Source organism: Epinephelus fuscoguttatus, linkage group LG21, assembly GCF_011397635.1.
Source record: "Epinephelus fuscoguttatus linkage group LG21, E.fuscoguttatus.final_Chr_v1".
NCBI lineage: Eukaryota > Metazoa > Chordata > Actinopteri > Perciformes > Serranidae > Epinephelus > Epinephelus fuscoguttatus.
The window spans coordinates 14,467,497-14,480,576 of NC_064772.1; the positions used below are offsets into that span (position 1 = coordinate 14,467,497).

The following is a 13,080-nucleotide window of genomic DNA, read 5'->3' on the forward strand; positions in this document are numbered from 1 at the left end:
ACGCAGGTGCATGGAAGAGGTTTTCTGCATAGGCCCAAGGAAAGGCAGAGGGGCCCCAGAACAGAGCCATACTGCCAAATATAATACTGCAAATGGAAATAAAGTTTTCTTTGACTAAGGTGTTCCTGACTGAAATTATGTTATTGGTACATTTTTATTTTCTTATGTTCTATGCCTGTCTGCCAACTCATTGCTGGTCAGCCAGCATCTCTCATATGGGACAGTTTGTATTTTTCATGGCCATTATCATACAATATCGGCTGGTTAAACACGACAACAATCAGTGTTTTCTCCACACATAGTCCTTTGCTGTTGGTTGAGGCTGCGACTTTACAGACCAAAGTTCACCAAAGTTGAAGTCCAGGCAATGTGAAGATGCAAATTTGCTTTGTCAGCAGAAGTGAATGTCTTATTCAGCCCTTCGCTCACACTGAATGAAAGTGAATGATGTTAATTCAAAATGTTAATTTTAGCAATGTGTGACCATGCTCTCAGGCCTCAAGTAATGTGTTTGTGTCAGCCAGTCAGCATCCTGTGAGGAGCTAATGTCAACTACAGGTGTGATTTAGGTGTGTGTGTGTGTGATGACAAGGAGGAGGAAGCAACTGTTAATTTGCCTTTTCTGGCCCGTTATAGACGATAAACAGTTGGTTCATCCAGTCAACTGCAAAGTATGTTTTGAAAGCGCCTTCCCATTTCCAAACAGTTTCTAATGACAGCTTTTCAGATGGTTCTGTGTAATAACCAATCAGGTGCGTCAGGTTACATTTCACCCCCTGTAATTTAAAATAAATTAGCATAATCTAGTGGACAGTAAAGCAGGAGCTTATGGCTTCAGAAGCAGATACATTTTGCACTCTGAGAGGCTGTGCTCTAATCTGCTAATGAAATTGCATCAATGAAAAGTATAGACTATCAAGAAAAGACTGCTTTAATTCAGGAAATGTTTTGAGCAGCAATTTTAATTTTATCCAACTTCAAATGACAATATCAGAACGCATGCTGGATCTGTGGGTGATTCAGTTAAATGTGAGGCTCTTTCTGTGTGAGGTTTTTGTTTGCACATGTTTGGCAGGACAGTTCAGGGTTCTGGATACACTGAAGGATCATCAGGGTCCTGTGGACAAATATTAGATATGTTACTCCAGGGCACGTTCATTCGGAAGTTCAATCATGAAGCCAAAAACAACATCTGTATCTGTATCACATCTCGTCTATCTCTCTGTCCGTCTAAATCAGAACAGCAAACGCTTCTATGGTTTGTTCAACCCAAAAAAACCAAAATGTTCGTATCATACATTTTTGCAAACCATAGATGTGTTATATTTGTAAATTATATTTAGCAGATATGTTGTAACTTAACCTTTCTCAACAACGCTATGGTAAAGGTATGCTTCTTTGTTATGTTTTTTTTTTGGCTTAAAACGCTAAGGTTTGGTGGCACAAAGGCCGCTGGGAAAGGGTGCGATCTGTGGGTATAAAACACCCAGGTTCAATGCCATAAACACTGCCACAGAGGGCAGCCAAAAACAACCAGTGTTGTTGGTTTTTAATAGTGTTCTGGAGCTTGGCAGGCATCTTACTTAGGTTACATGCCGTCATTCATCCCCTCCACCTCCCATTGTCAAATATCAGCTATGTATTACATCACTTTAGAAATGCTGATATGATTCATGTGAAAAGTTGAAATGTAACATATTTGTGGTTTGTAGAAATGTGTAACGCCAACATTTTCTTGGGATTTTGTCATTTAGTTTAAAAGACTTGTTGGACGTCACTTACTGGTCGTTGTCTGTGCAGGTCCAGCGGAAACCTCTGGACTGGAGGATCTGGATCAGGTCCATAATAGATCCTTCACTGCATGATTCTCTGCAAAAGAGGAACACACAGGGAATTCTTCCATTTTCTGATAAATAAGCTGCAACTAATGGCAATATCAATGGTTGATAATAATACTTTATAGAGCTTATAAACCATTAATGGGAATAACTTGTGGGTTTCCAGGTTCTGAAAAATCTAGATTCAATTCAGCTTTGTTGTTGTTACACAACAAAACATAGTCTTGTCATCTCCTCGGTCTCTTCCACTGTAGGGTAGCATATTCGTATTCTGTCAAAGGCAGCATACTCAAGGTTATGTAGGATTACCATGGATGAACAGCAGAGGGGAAAATTATGGGGAGCAGATCAGTGCAAAATTACTGTATATCAAACATTTGATAGGTAAAGAATTGAGGTGACATTTGGGGGACAGTGGAGCTCAGACTATGAGTGCTATATAGAGGAAGAGCACCCATTCAGTCTGGCAAGAATTGACCTTGAATCAGAGCATGACAAATTATCACAGAGTACTCCAAAACCCAGAGATGTATTAGAGCCAAGAGCTAGCAATATTTCACATTCAAACCTTGAGGATGCAGTGACCCCAATCCCTGAAGATGCAGTGACCTTTCAGTCTTATGACATAACAACTCCGAAATCAAATGAATCAGTAATGCCAGAACTGCTGTCAAAAAAAGAAAGAAGCTATACTATGTCCGAAAAAATGAGAAAATATTTCCACCTCAAAACCTAACAGATAATGTGACTCACAGAGTAATGACCTTTAGGGATGATACAGTTGTTGATTTTTGGGATTCTGTATTGTGTGACTGGAGATACTATTATTTGGGGGGTGTAACAACGAGGTAACATGAAGAGTGTGATGTGGACATATATGCAAGACTAGGCATGTGGATTTTTATAAATAAACACAGCAGTGATAGACACAAAGAAAGAATATGACCCTGAGTTTGTAAGTGTAACCAAGACAGGAAGAAGTACAAGAACTTCAATACCCTGGAGTGCTGTTAAAACAGTGGATGACAATGATGTCTTTGAATTTGAAATTTAAGAAATAACTAGGACCATTGTTACAGACACTAATATTATTCACGTAAATACAGCCATCACAAGTCCAACCCTTATAAGCAAAGACAGCATAGTAATTCCATGCATAATTAGCAACAGCGTGTTCATTTTCAAAGCAGACAACTCCAGGGATTTAGAGATAACTTCCAGGAGCTGTTCAAAGCACAGTTCTGCTTCTGTATAATGGGTGTGGTATGCTGTAAAAGAGATAACACCTAATATAGTCTGTGTGGGAGCCCCAACTACATTGCCAACGGTCATCCCAAAAAAAAAACTAATTCTGAAGTTTGCCAAAGTGCAGCAAAGGGAGTGCAAAGAAAAAATCTCACTCCCATATCAGGGGGATTGAGAATTTTTACCAATATGTGACATACAATGTAGACTGCTCTATGGCTCGCAAAGAAGTCATAATTTGCTAAAACCATTTTATACATTTTATGACTTATGTGCTGAATTCTAGATTTCAACATCCTAAAAAGAGCACAAAGCAAGTAATGAAATGAAGGCTGGTACAGGCTGGAACAAAAAATGTTGCTTGGATTAACAGATTAAATTCCAGTGGTTCATTAACTATCCTAATGAAGCCCTCAGAGTGCTGGGAGAACAACAGAAACAAGTAGGGTGGCTTGGCAAAACACACAAGCCTTAGACTGGATGTTAGCTAATAGAGGTGGGTTATGTCAAATGTTTGAAGAAAAATGTTGCACTTCTTTAACCCATAACACTGCACCTGATGGAACCTTCTCTATAGTCATGTCCAAACTTATAGATCTGAAGTGGTAAAAGGCAAAGATGGATCGTGATCGGATTGGTTGGAATTGAAACTCGGACAGTGGAGAGCAAGTTTGGCAAAGATAAGAATAACTGCACTAATAGTCCTAGTTCTAATAGAATCCTAGTTCTAGTTATTTCTAGCTGCATCATACCCAATCTTAGAAATGTTTGCAGTATGAATGAAAGATGAATGTTGTGACAACCACTAAAATGGCAGAGTTTCAACTCACTGACATGGTAATTAGACAGCCAGATTTGTTCCCTATTCCAGATTATATGGAAGATATAGAAAACAACTCAGCAGAGTCAGGAGTGGTGAGTTTTGAACCCTGAAATTCAGGTGAACTTTGAAATGTTTTAAAGAGGATATGATCGAAATCGCCATGCTTCAAAATTCTGGAACCTCTCACCATGGTGATGGCTCAGAATATGTTAAACAATACATGGAGCTTCAGAAAAGTGACCAGTGAGGATGACGGTTATGGCAGTGTGCAAGGATGGCAAGTATGATTGCCCATGAACTCTCTACCTCTTGTAAATGAATTTAATACAATGTAATATGATATGATAAGGGATTATATCCTGTATGACATTTCATTGTGGGTTTCTGGTGTCATCATTTGATCAGTTAGTGCAAAATAACAGGCATTCCTTATAACCATGTACCATGAAGTATCTACTGATTTCCTGTACAGCAGTTGTGGTGTTTTATGTATCCAATCAATTTTCAACCCTAACTGTAACCCAATTACCCAACAACCACACAGATGTTAACTGAAGAGGGTGAAAGACTGTTGGGTTTTTGCCTGCACTTGCATTAACTGATGTTTTAATTTAAAATTTTTTTAATTGTTTAAATGACTGTTTAGTTGATAGGTGGGGGAGGAACATGTCACACAGATGACCTGAAGTGACTCTGACCAAAATTGGGTGTGTGAGGAGACGCAAATGTTCCCAGAACTGGTTATCTAGATAACAGTAAGCAGCAGCTTAAGTGACAGGAAGCCCCTCTAGGAGGAGTGTAGGAGTGTTGCATATTTGTGAGCTAATATTGCTTGTTTGTTAGATTCTATAAATTGTCATGATGTGTCAATGCTGCGGCTTTCTTGCGAGTAAACCCTCATATGCCCAGGCCCACTGTTTTGAGCCTCTTTATTCCACAACACCAGAAGAACATGTTGGCATTTTAAGTTTCTGCAAACTATGGATATGTTACATTAATATGTTTCATACATATCTTTTAACTTTTCTATATGATGTAGTATATAAGATGACTTTGTTATTGAGAGCTGGGGGGGATAGTGGATGGCGTGACATTGAAGTAAAATGCTCCCAAGCTGCACTTCAGACCACTGTTTGAGACCAACAAACAACAAAACTGGTTCAATCTTTGCGCGTCATCTGTACAATTTTAGCTGCATTTTAGCCACCAAACCTGGGTGTTTAATAGGAACCAATCGCTTTGGCTCTGGTTTCCTACAACCGGAAACCAGAGCCCTGGTTTCCGGTTGTAGGCTGTTTGCAGTCCGCATGATATTGACTAATCACGTTTGAGACGGCTGCAGTTGTTGCCAGGTTAAACGGTCTGTGCGGTGAACTAATGAGGCGGGACATAATTGGCGTGACTGCAAATTATGAATCCATCGCAATGATTCAGCATATTTACTTATATATCAACAGAAGTTGGAAACGGAAATTCGCCTCCTCCGCCCAAATCAAACCGGAATGCCAAAAAATTGGGGGTCTGCCCACAGAGGCTGTATCGCCGTCTGCCAGAAGTCAAACACAGCCGATGGGTTCTGAGAATGGCAACAATGAGACAGCCCTGTAGAGCAGCTCACCGAACATTCCTATACTCCTCCTCAGATAAACATCATACCTAACTTTCCGTGTGTGTATGTGTGTGTGGGTGTGATTTTCTGACGTTTCCAGAACTCGGGCATATCTTCATCTTACTTGGCGCTCTACCACACTTTGTTCTGCCAACGACATCTATTTCCACACCACAATGTTTCTCCATCACAATGTTTGCCAGGCCACTCTGTTCAGTGGGAATAGTGCCATGAAAAGCAGCTGAAATTTATCAAAACATCACTGCATTTCCTACCAGAATGGTGGCACCAACAGCAGGTTCAATGTATCGGCTACGTAATGTATAACTATAACGTATCCATGGTTTGCAGAACACACAATGCCAACATTTATTCTGCCGATTGAGTTGCTTGTTCACTGCTTAAAATTGATCCATAAAGCACTGGCATGAAATGATAGATAACACGTTAGTTACCACTTAAAAAAAACATACTTGACGTGTGACTTATTGGAAGGAGGTACTGTTTTTGTGTGAAAGTAACATTTTACTAAATCAAAGAATGAGCTGTTTTTATTCTCACATAGAAGGTCCCTCCAGGTTGGTCACCACCTTTATGTTGACATAATTCACTCTGCGTGGGTTCAGACCGTCCAGTTCAACACTTCCAAACATGCTGTGAGATAAAAAAAAGTAAAGATTATTTTATACATATCTAAAGAAGACCACTGCTAAAATCTTTCATCAATTCCTTTTTACCTTCTCCTATTGAAGGCGTTGACAATAGAACCATTCAGTAACACAGTGATGTTGCCACATGCCATTTCTGCAAACTAACAAAGAGGTGAGGAAAATCACACGAGAATAATTATTCCACTGCTGGTCTTGGAGCAGTATGTTGCATTTAGATGACAGCTGTGTGTGTTGGACATTAAACTCACATTTTGTGAGGCTTGCCTCCACAAGGAATACACTGGATGATTCCTACAGGCCGACCACTCTGGACAAGAACTGAAATCAAAACCTGTGTGTTAAATTCAGAGCGATTAGTTAAAAGAAGTGTCACCACCTTGGTATTGTTCACATTAGACATATAGTGAGAAGAACAAGTTAAGGTGTTGTGATAACATGTAGCGACATTACTACTGTAATAAATGAAAAGAAAAACCTGGAGGCACACAGAAACATTTGGGAGAACAGCTGCAGCTGCCTGAGCAATGATGTTGTGATCTGTTCTACATGTTTTTCATTGTAAAAACATGAATGAAAGAAAAATGTGTTCATCATTGGATACACTTCCTTTTAAGATTGTAAAGATGCTGTGAAGAGGCCTTAGCTGATTTCATTTTGGCCAAAAACCACCAAGACTTTTTCTTCATTTACACAACCAGCTGTTGGATTACTGAACGGGCCTACTGGGCACAGGCCCGAGGATACAAACTGCTAGACCCCTCGGGCCTCTGTGAAATGTCATACAAATTAACACTTACTAACCAAGGAGATATTTAAAATGACCACAAAGAGACACAAAAAGACCACAAAGAGATAAAGGGAACTGCAAAAAGACACAAAATAACCACTATAAGGGACAAAATGACCAAAAAAAACACCCCAAAGTCTGTGAAATAGTTGATGGGGCCTTTTGCATATCTGTACCCAAGGGCCCATTATGAAATAATCCACCCGTGAGCAGAGATGGATTATTTATTTGGAGTTATGTTTCTATCCACTATAGTGCAAATAAGTCTTCACTCTCTTGTGAAAGTTTTGGTTTTTTTTGCTCTGTTTTTGGTCTCTACCAACTCCTGAGGGAAATACGTGGCTCGTTAGCTGCTAAATCCCTCACTGTGTTCCAGCTAGTTGCTACCTTTGTCTGTGTGCTGTTTGGTGCTGGACAGGTAGCGTATAGTGTCAATGTTTTAAGCTTTTTAACTGGAAATATCTGCCTGTTGCTGCTGCTGTTGATAACAACAGTAAATTTGCAAGCTGTAAAACCAGAAGAATATGCTAAAAGATGCTAAAATGCTCTGTAGAGCTGAGGGGAGCAGTCTGTTCTTATGAATGACCCCTTTCATGTCACAGGGGTCATTTGATCCATTGTCAATATAGAAATATTGATCAGCTTTAAAGAGATAGTTTGCATTTTTGAAGCAGGGTTGTATGAGGTACTATTATATGGTCAGTGTATTAGCCACAGTAGGTGGTGGTCAGCATGCCTCCAGTTTGGGTAAGCAGGCAGGAGTACCACCATGGAAGCTAGGGAATGCACTGCTGTGGACGGGATCAACAGCAAAATGTATTTTAGCCACCTATAGAACTAAATCTTAATCAAAGTCTACACCATATTTAGGATATTTTTACCACTTCACCCTGCTGTCAGACAGCCATTATCTAACACAGAAATGAAGCCATGATATCGCTCTCTTAAAACCAGACTCTATTGAGAAAGAGTAATTTTCTAACACAGCTGAACACAGATGCTGCTGATTGGCCGCAGCCTCAATCAGTCACTTTGTTTGTGTTAGTGCGTGACTCTGGCATTTCATAGTGGTGATTTCAGATACACCAAAGTCTACAACACAAACAAACTAACCGATTGAGGCAGTGGTTGGCTAGCAGCCCCAGTGTTCAACAAGCTTAAATAACAGTTTTTGTATATGAGGTCAGGCGGCTTTAAAGAGTGCGTAGATGGGGAACTGAAGCTGTTAATGGTTTCTCTGTCAAAACAGGCTGTCTGATGGCAAGGTAAATAGGTGAAAAATTACACTTACAAAATATATATTACATGATAACTGTTAGCGAAGGTTGTCAGCGATATTTTAAAGGAGCCGAAAATAACAAATTAAAATTGAATTGAATTAAAATTCTATTAAATTGGAATTAAATGTTGTTTAGTTTCATGTATTTTATCCCAATAACAACATGCGATTGTGTCCTTTTTGGTACCTCATATCATTAAACAACAAACTGAGTTCCAGGAAATGTTATATCATGATTGGGTCACTGAAGTGCTTCCCAGCCTGAGGGTCAGGACCACTTCAACTGCTCAAATGATAAATGGGAGGCTTGGTCTGGCAATTAATTGCACAGGAAAGAAGATAATTGTTGCTCAGACTTTCTGTTCAGACTGTCCAGACTTTTTTCTAATCTTTGCTTGCTTTCTTGTGAATGTTTTTGAGGAACGAGACTCTCTTTGGTGAAGCTGCTCCCAGACTATAGATAAATTCAACCTGTGATGAGGGGTCACAAGGAGGGGCTTTCCTCAGTTAGTACAAACATCTACTTTTTAGTCGTCAGGGTCGTGATAAACCAGAAAACATCTACCAGAGTCTTCATCTTGTCCACACCAGATGAGGTCATTGAACATGTAGCCAACCAGTGTGTCCTCCAGGGTCCAGAAGTGACGTAAAACAGCTGCGTAGCTGTGCATCAGCATCCTGGTTTTACTCCAGAAGAGGAACTAAACAGATGGAAAGGGAAATATAAAGCAGCTTACCTCAAAAGATTTTCCCTCCAATGAATAATGATGAATGTGTATCTAATTCCAGAGCTCTTCCTCACCCTATCACAGGGCCAGGTTTGTGGCATTGCATAAAACATGTGATAATAATCCTCCACTGTCACATTACAAGAGGACTGACGGACAACCGCCTCCTCAAACTGTCTCCAGATCTCCTCACAGTCGTACCTGCACAGGAAGATTAGTCAATAATGACAGAAAATTAACCTGTAACATTTTTGATAATTGATTAACTGTTACACTTGCAAAAATGGCTTCTCAAATGTGACGATTTTCTGTGTCTCTGATTTTGTTTCTATCAGAATAAACAGAATATCTTTGAGTTTTTCGGTGCTGGTCGGATAAAAACAAGCCAATCCATCCATCCATCCATTTCTCTCTGCTTATTTGGGTGCTCCTTCGTGTCTAAAGGGGTCAGTTGAGGTAGTTCGGGCATCTGATGTGGATGCTTCCTGGGCGCCTCCTTTTAGAGGTGTTCTGGGCACGCCCCACTGGTAGGAGGCTTTGCTTCGGACATCCGGAGGGAGCTCCGAGTAGAGCCAGTGCTCCTTCGCATCTAAAGGGGTTAGTTGCCTGCAGCAGGTGAAGCAAAGTGCCCCAGACGTCCCTCTCCCCAGCAACACTTTCCAGCTCCTCCTGGGGGACCCCAAGGCGTTCCCAGGCCAGATGAGATATGTAATCCCTCCAGTGTTCGGGGTCTACTCCGGGGCCTCCTACCAGTTGGATGTGCCTGGAACACCTCCAACGCGAGGCGCCCAGAAGGCATCCTGATCTGATGCCTGAATCACCTCAACTGACCCCTTTCGACATGAAGGAGCAGCGGCTCTACTCTGAGCTCCCTCCAGATATCCGAACTCCTTACCCTATCTCAAAGGCTGAGCCCAGCCACCCCACAGAAGAAACTCATTTCGGTTGCTTGTATCCGTGATCTCATTCTTTTGGTCACTACCCAAAGCTCATGACTATAGGTGAGGTTTGGGACGTAGACAATGGCAACAAGCCAATCACCAGAGGAAATACTGGCATTGTACGTTACTGCAAACCACGGATACTTTACATTTGCACAATATTATGTAGCAAATGCACTAAAACTTTACTTTTCAACACTACTGTGGTTAAGGTGTGGTTAGATTTAGACATCATTAGGAAGACATCGTGTTTTGGCCTAAAATATCCAGTTTTTGGGGGCATGATCCTCGCTGGAAAAGCAGAGATGTCTCCGTAAAAAAAAAAATCTTTTTGTGTCAAGTAATGTCCGCTTTTCATACCACTATCCTTGCTGAAATAAAAGTCACCGGGTTGTTAAAAAACGCAAGGTTGGAGGTTGCAAAGCTGCTGTGGACACAGCATGACAGATTTTTGTTGCACTATCCCGAAGTGATGTCTAAGTAAAAAATGGCTGCATTTTGTGGCACAAACAGCAACAAGTCGCTAAAACGCAGACATTTTGTGTCCAAAAAGCCACTGTAAATAGCAATGACTTGCTGAAAAACAACCAAGTTTGTTGTTTGTTGGTGTTGAACAGTGGTCTGCAGCTTGGCATCTCGCCTATAGGTGGCGCACCATCCACTATCCCCTCCACCTCCTGATGACAAAGTTAGCTCATATACTATGTCACTACAGAAACACTGATATGAGACCTATGAAGCGAGCAAATGTATCCTCAGGTTTACTCCTTGTCACTGTGTAACAAGCTGTGAGTGCTTTACTTGATGTCCAGTGACATGACTAAATAAGTTGGCCCAAACTGCTTTGTCACCCCCTCTGGTGATGCTAGTTAAAGATCCCTGACCTCAACAGCTGTCAGTGAGTATTAGTATTTGACATCTCGTGTGTTCAGGGCTCACTCTTTGCACTCAGCTCATTCTTGACTGTTTGTTGTGAGTTATTCTGCGGACCCTGAGTTGAACTTACAGAAAGACAAGTTTCTGACTTGATGTGTTTTGTCCAGTGGAAATATATAAAATATATGTATATATAGGACTAGAACGGGATAAACTGGACAGTTGGTGTGACAAAACGAGACATTTAAGGACATCGCCATTGGCTCTGGGATAGACATTTTTCAAAACCAGGAAATTAATCAGGAAATTAATCCATGGATTAATAAGTGATGAAAATAATCCTTGGTCATTTGCCCTAGTGTTTCCGCTACATGTGTGCCAGAGGGGTGGTGCTGGATATAATTCCCACTTGAAGCACATGGTACTAAACTTAACATTTATAAATAGAGTTGTGTAAACATGCAGATGGAATTTACCATGAAATTAAACTTGTTTATATAAAAGCGTATCACTACATGCCCTCTTTCCACAGTTCCCACATCTGTCTCAGTTTCTATCTTCCGACAGAAGCAGAGAAGAAAAAACTCATTCAACGTCACATCAAAACAAGCCATGCCCTTCATGTGGGCTACAGCACTGCCCTGATGATTTGCTCTGCGGTTGCCAAAATTTGTCCTCTCTGGGAGGAAATCAAGTCTTTTAAGTTTTGAGGCTCAAGTCATGGGGTGCTAAAGCTCATGGAATTTAAGTCCTGCTCAAGATTGGACATGTTTTAACAGGAGTAAAAGTCAGTAACTCAGTAAGTTACCTTAAACTGGGGTTAACCAGTGTGATGTAACTGTAACACCTTCCAACCACAATGTGTTTAATGTTGGGGGTAGTCCCCAGCTGTGCTCTCAGTTGACCAGCGCAGAACAGGAAGATAATAAACCCTTTGAAAATGGACACAAAGACGGAAGAAAGAATACATTGTCTATCACATTTGGGAGGGTTGTATCAAAAGAAAGAGGGAGAAAGAAAGACGTGGGAAAGATACTTACATATTGTCACGCTGATCAGCACAAAGGACGCAGATGTTTTATGGAAGCTCATGATAGTTGGACCCCGGACTGCCTCGTGTTTGTACACGCCTTACTGTAAATAAGCAACAAAATATCTTCCTGGGAACTCACAAGGTGCATGATTGACTAATATTAAATTCTGGAATGACATGAGCAAACTTCTTCCCACGCTTTGCTTTAATATTTTCCTGGGAACTCACAAGGTGTATGATTGACTAATATTAAATTCTGGAATAACATGAGCAAATTTCTTCCCACGTTTTGCTTTAATATTTTCCTGGGAACTCACAAGGTGCGTGATTGACTAATATTAAATTCTGGAATTAATGAGCAAAACTTCCTCCCACGTTTTGCTTTCAGGCTAGAGCTCTCAAACCTGGCAGCTTTTCACACACCCTGCAGGAGAGCTTAACACATAATGATGGCTGACCTTTAGGACACAATAAACCCCCCAGCATATCATGGAAATACAAAAACATTTTTTATTTAAATTACAGTGGTTAGCACATGCAGTAATAAAATATCATCTGAATAAACAGGTGCCCTGTTCTGCAATCCAGTGAGAAACCATAGAAGTAAATGCTCACCTTTTGCCCATGCAGAAGGATTTAAGTGCAATAAATGGCTTCAGGGTTGTGATGTTTTTGCTCGCGTCAGACTTCTGATCAAAATTGAGTCCGGTTGTGGTGTGCTGTCGCTCCTCTTTGGAATAATGGCTGACATGCTCAAGAGCCTCGTCTTTATAGGTTTACAAACTCCTCATCGGTGCACAGAGACGTTCTATAAGGACCGAAGACATGCTTTTTTTTCTCCAGCGTCCTGTTGCAAAGAGTGAATCCACATGACTCCCATTATAGTACTAAATAGAATCTTGCCACACAAAGTGTTCGCTGTTCTCCGGGACATGGTGTGGCCTGGGCCCATTTGTTGAAGCAATTTGTGCAGTATGACAGTGATAAGCAGTAGTTCGGTTTTGGTTTTACTGGAAAACATTTAATGAGATCATGAGATTGTTGATTTAGGGTCATGCAAAAATAAGAGTCCTTCATTCCCCACAGCTTGTACTGTTACTTTTCTCACTTTTCCAGCAATGGAAATTGTTAAGTAACAAATCTAACCCTCCCTTAAATGATGAAGTAGGCCTAACTTTACCTTCTTGGCTTGGTTTTGTATCAGAATTTTGTTCCTTCTATTAAATTTGTAAGCAGACTTTGTGTTCTCC

General features: G+C 40.7%; 1 protein-coding gene across 1 annotated transcript; it reads right to left on the reverse strand.

Annotated features, from left to right (window-relative positions):
* Positions 1 to 932: 932 nt before the first annotated feature.
* On the reverse strand, positions 933 to 12,660 carry LOC125882281 (ADP-ribosyl cyclase/cyclic ADP-ribose hydrolase 1-like). The gene is made up of 10 exons (XM_049566069.1): positions 12,446 to 12,660; positions 11,838 to 11,931; positions 11,606 to 11,729; positions 9,055 to 9,181; positions 8,818 to 8,953; positions 6,435 to 6,517; positions 6,253 to 6,326; positions 6,077 to 6,169; positions 1,783 to 1,869; positions 933 to 1,117 (listed from the first exon to the last, which is right to left on the reverse strand). Exons 2-10 carry the CDS (start codon positions 11,887 to 11,889, stop codon positions 1,024 to 1,026), a joined length of 870 nt encoding a protein of 289 aa, XP_049422026.1. The 5' UTR covers positions 11,890 to 11,931; positions 12,446 to 12,660; the 3' UTR covers positions 933 to 1,023.
* Positions 12,661 to 13,080: the final 420 nt, after the last annotated feature.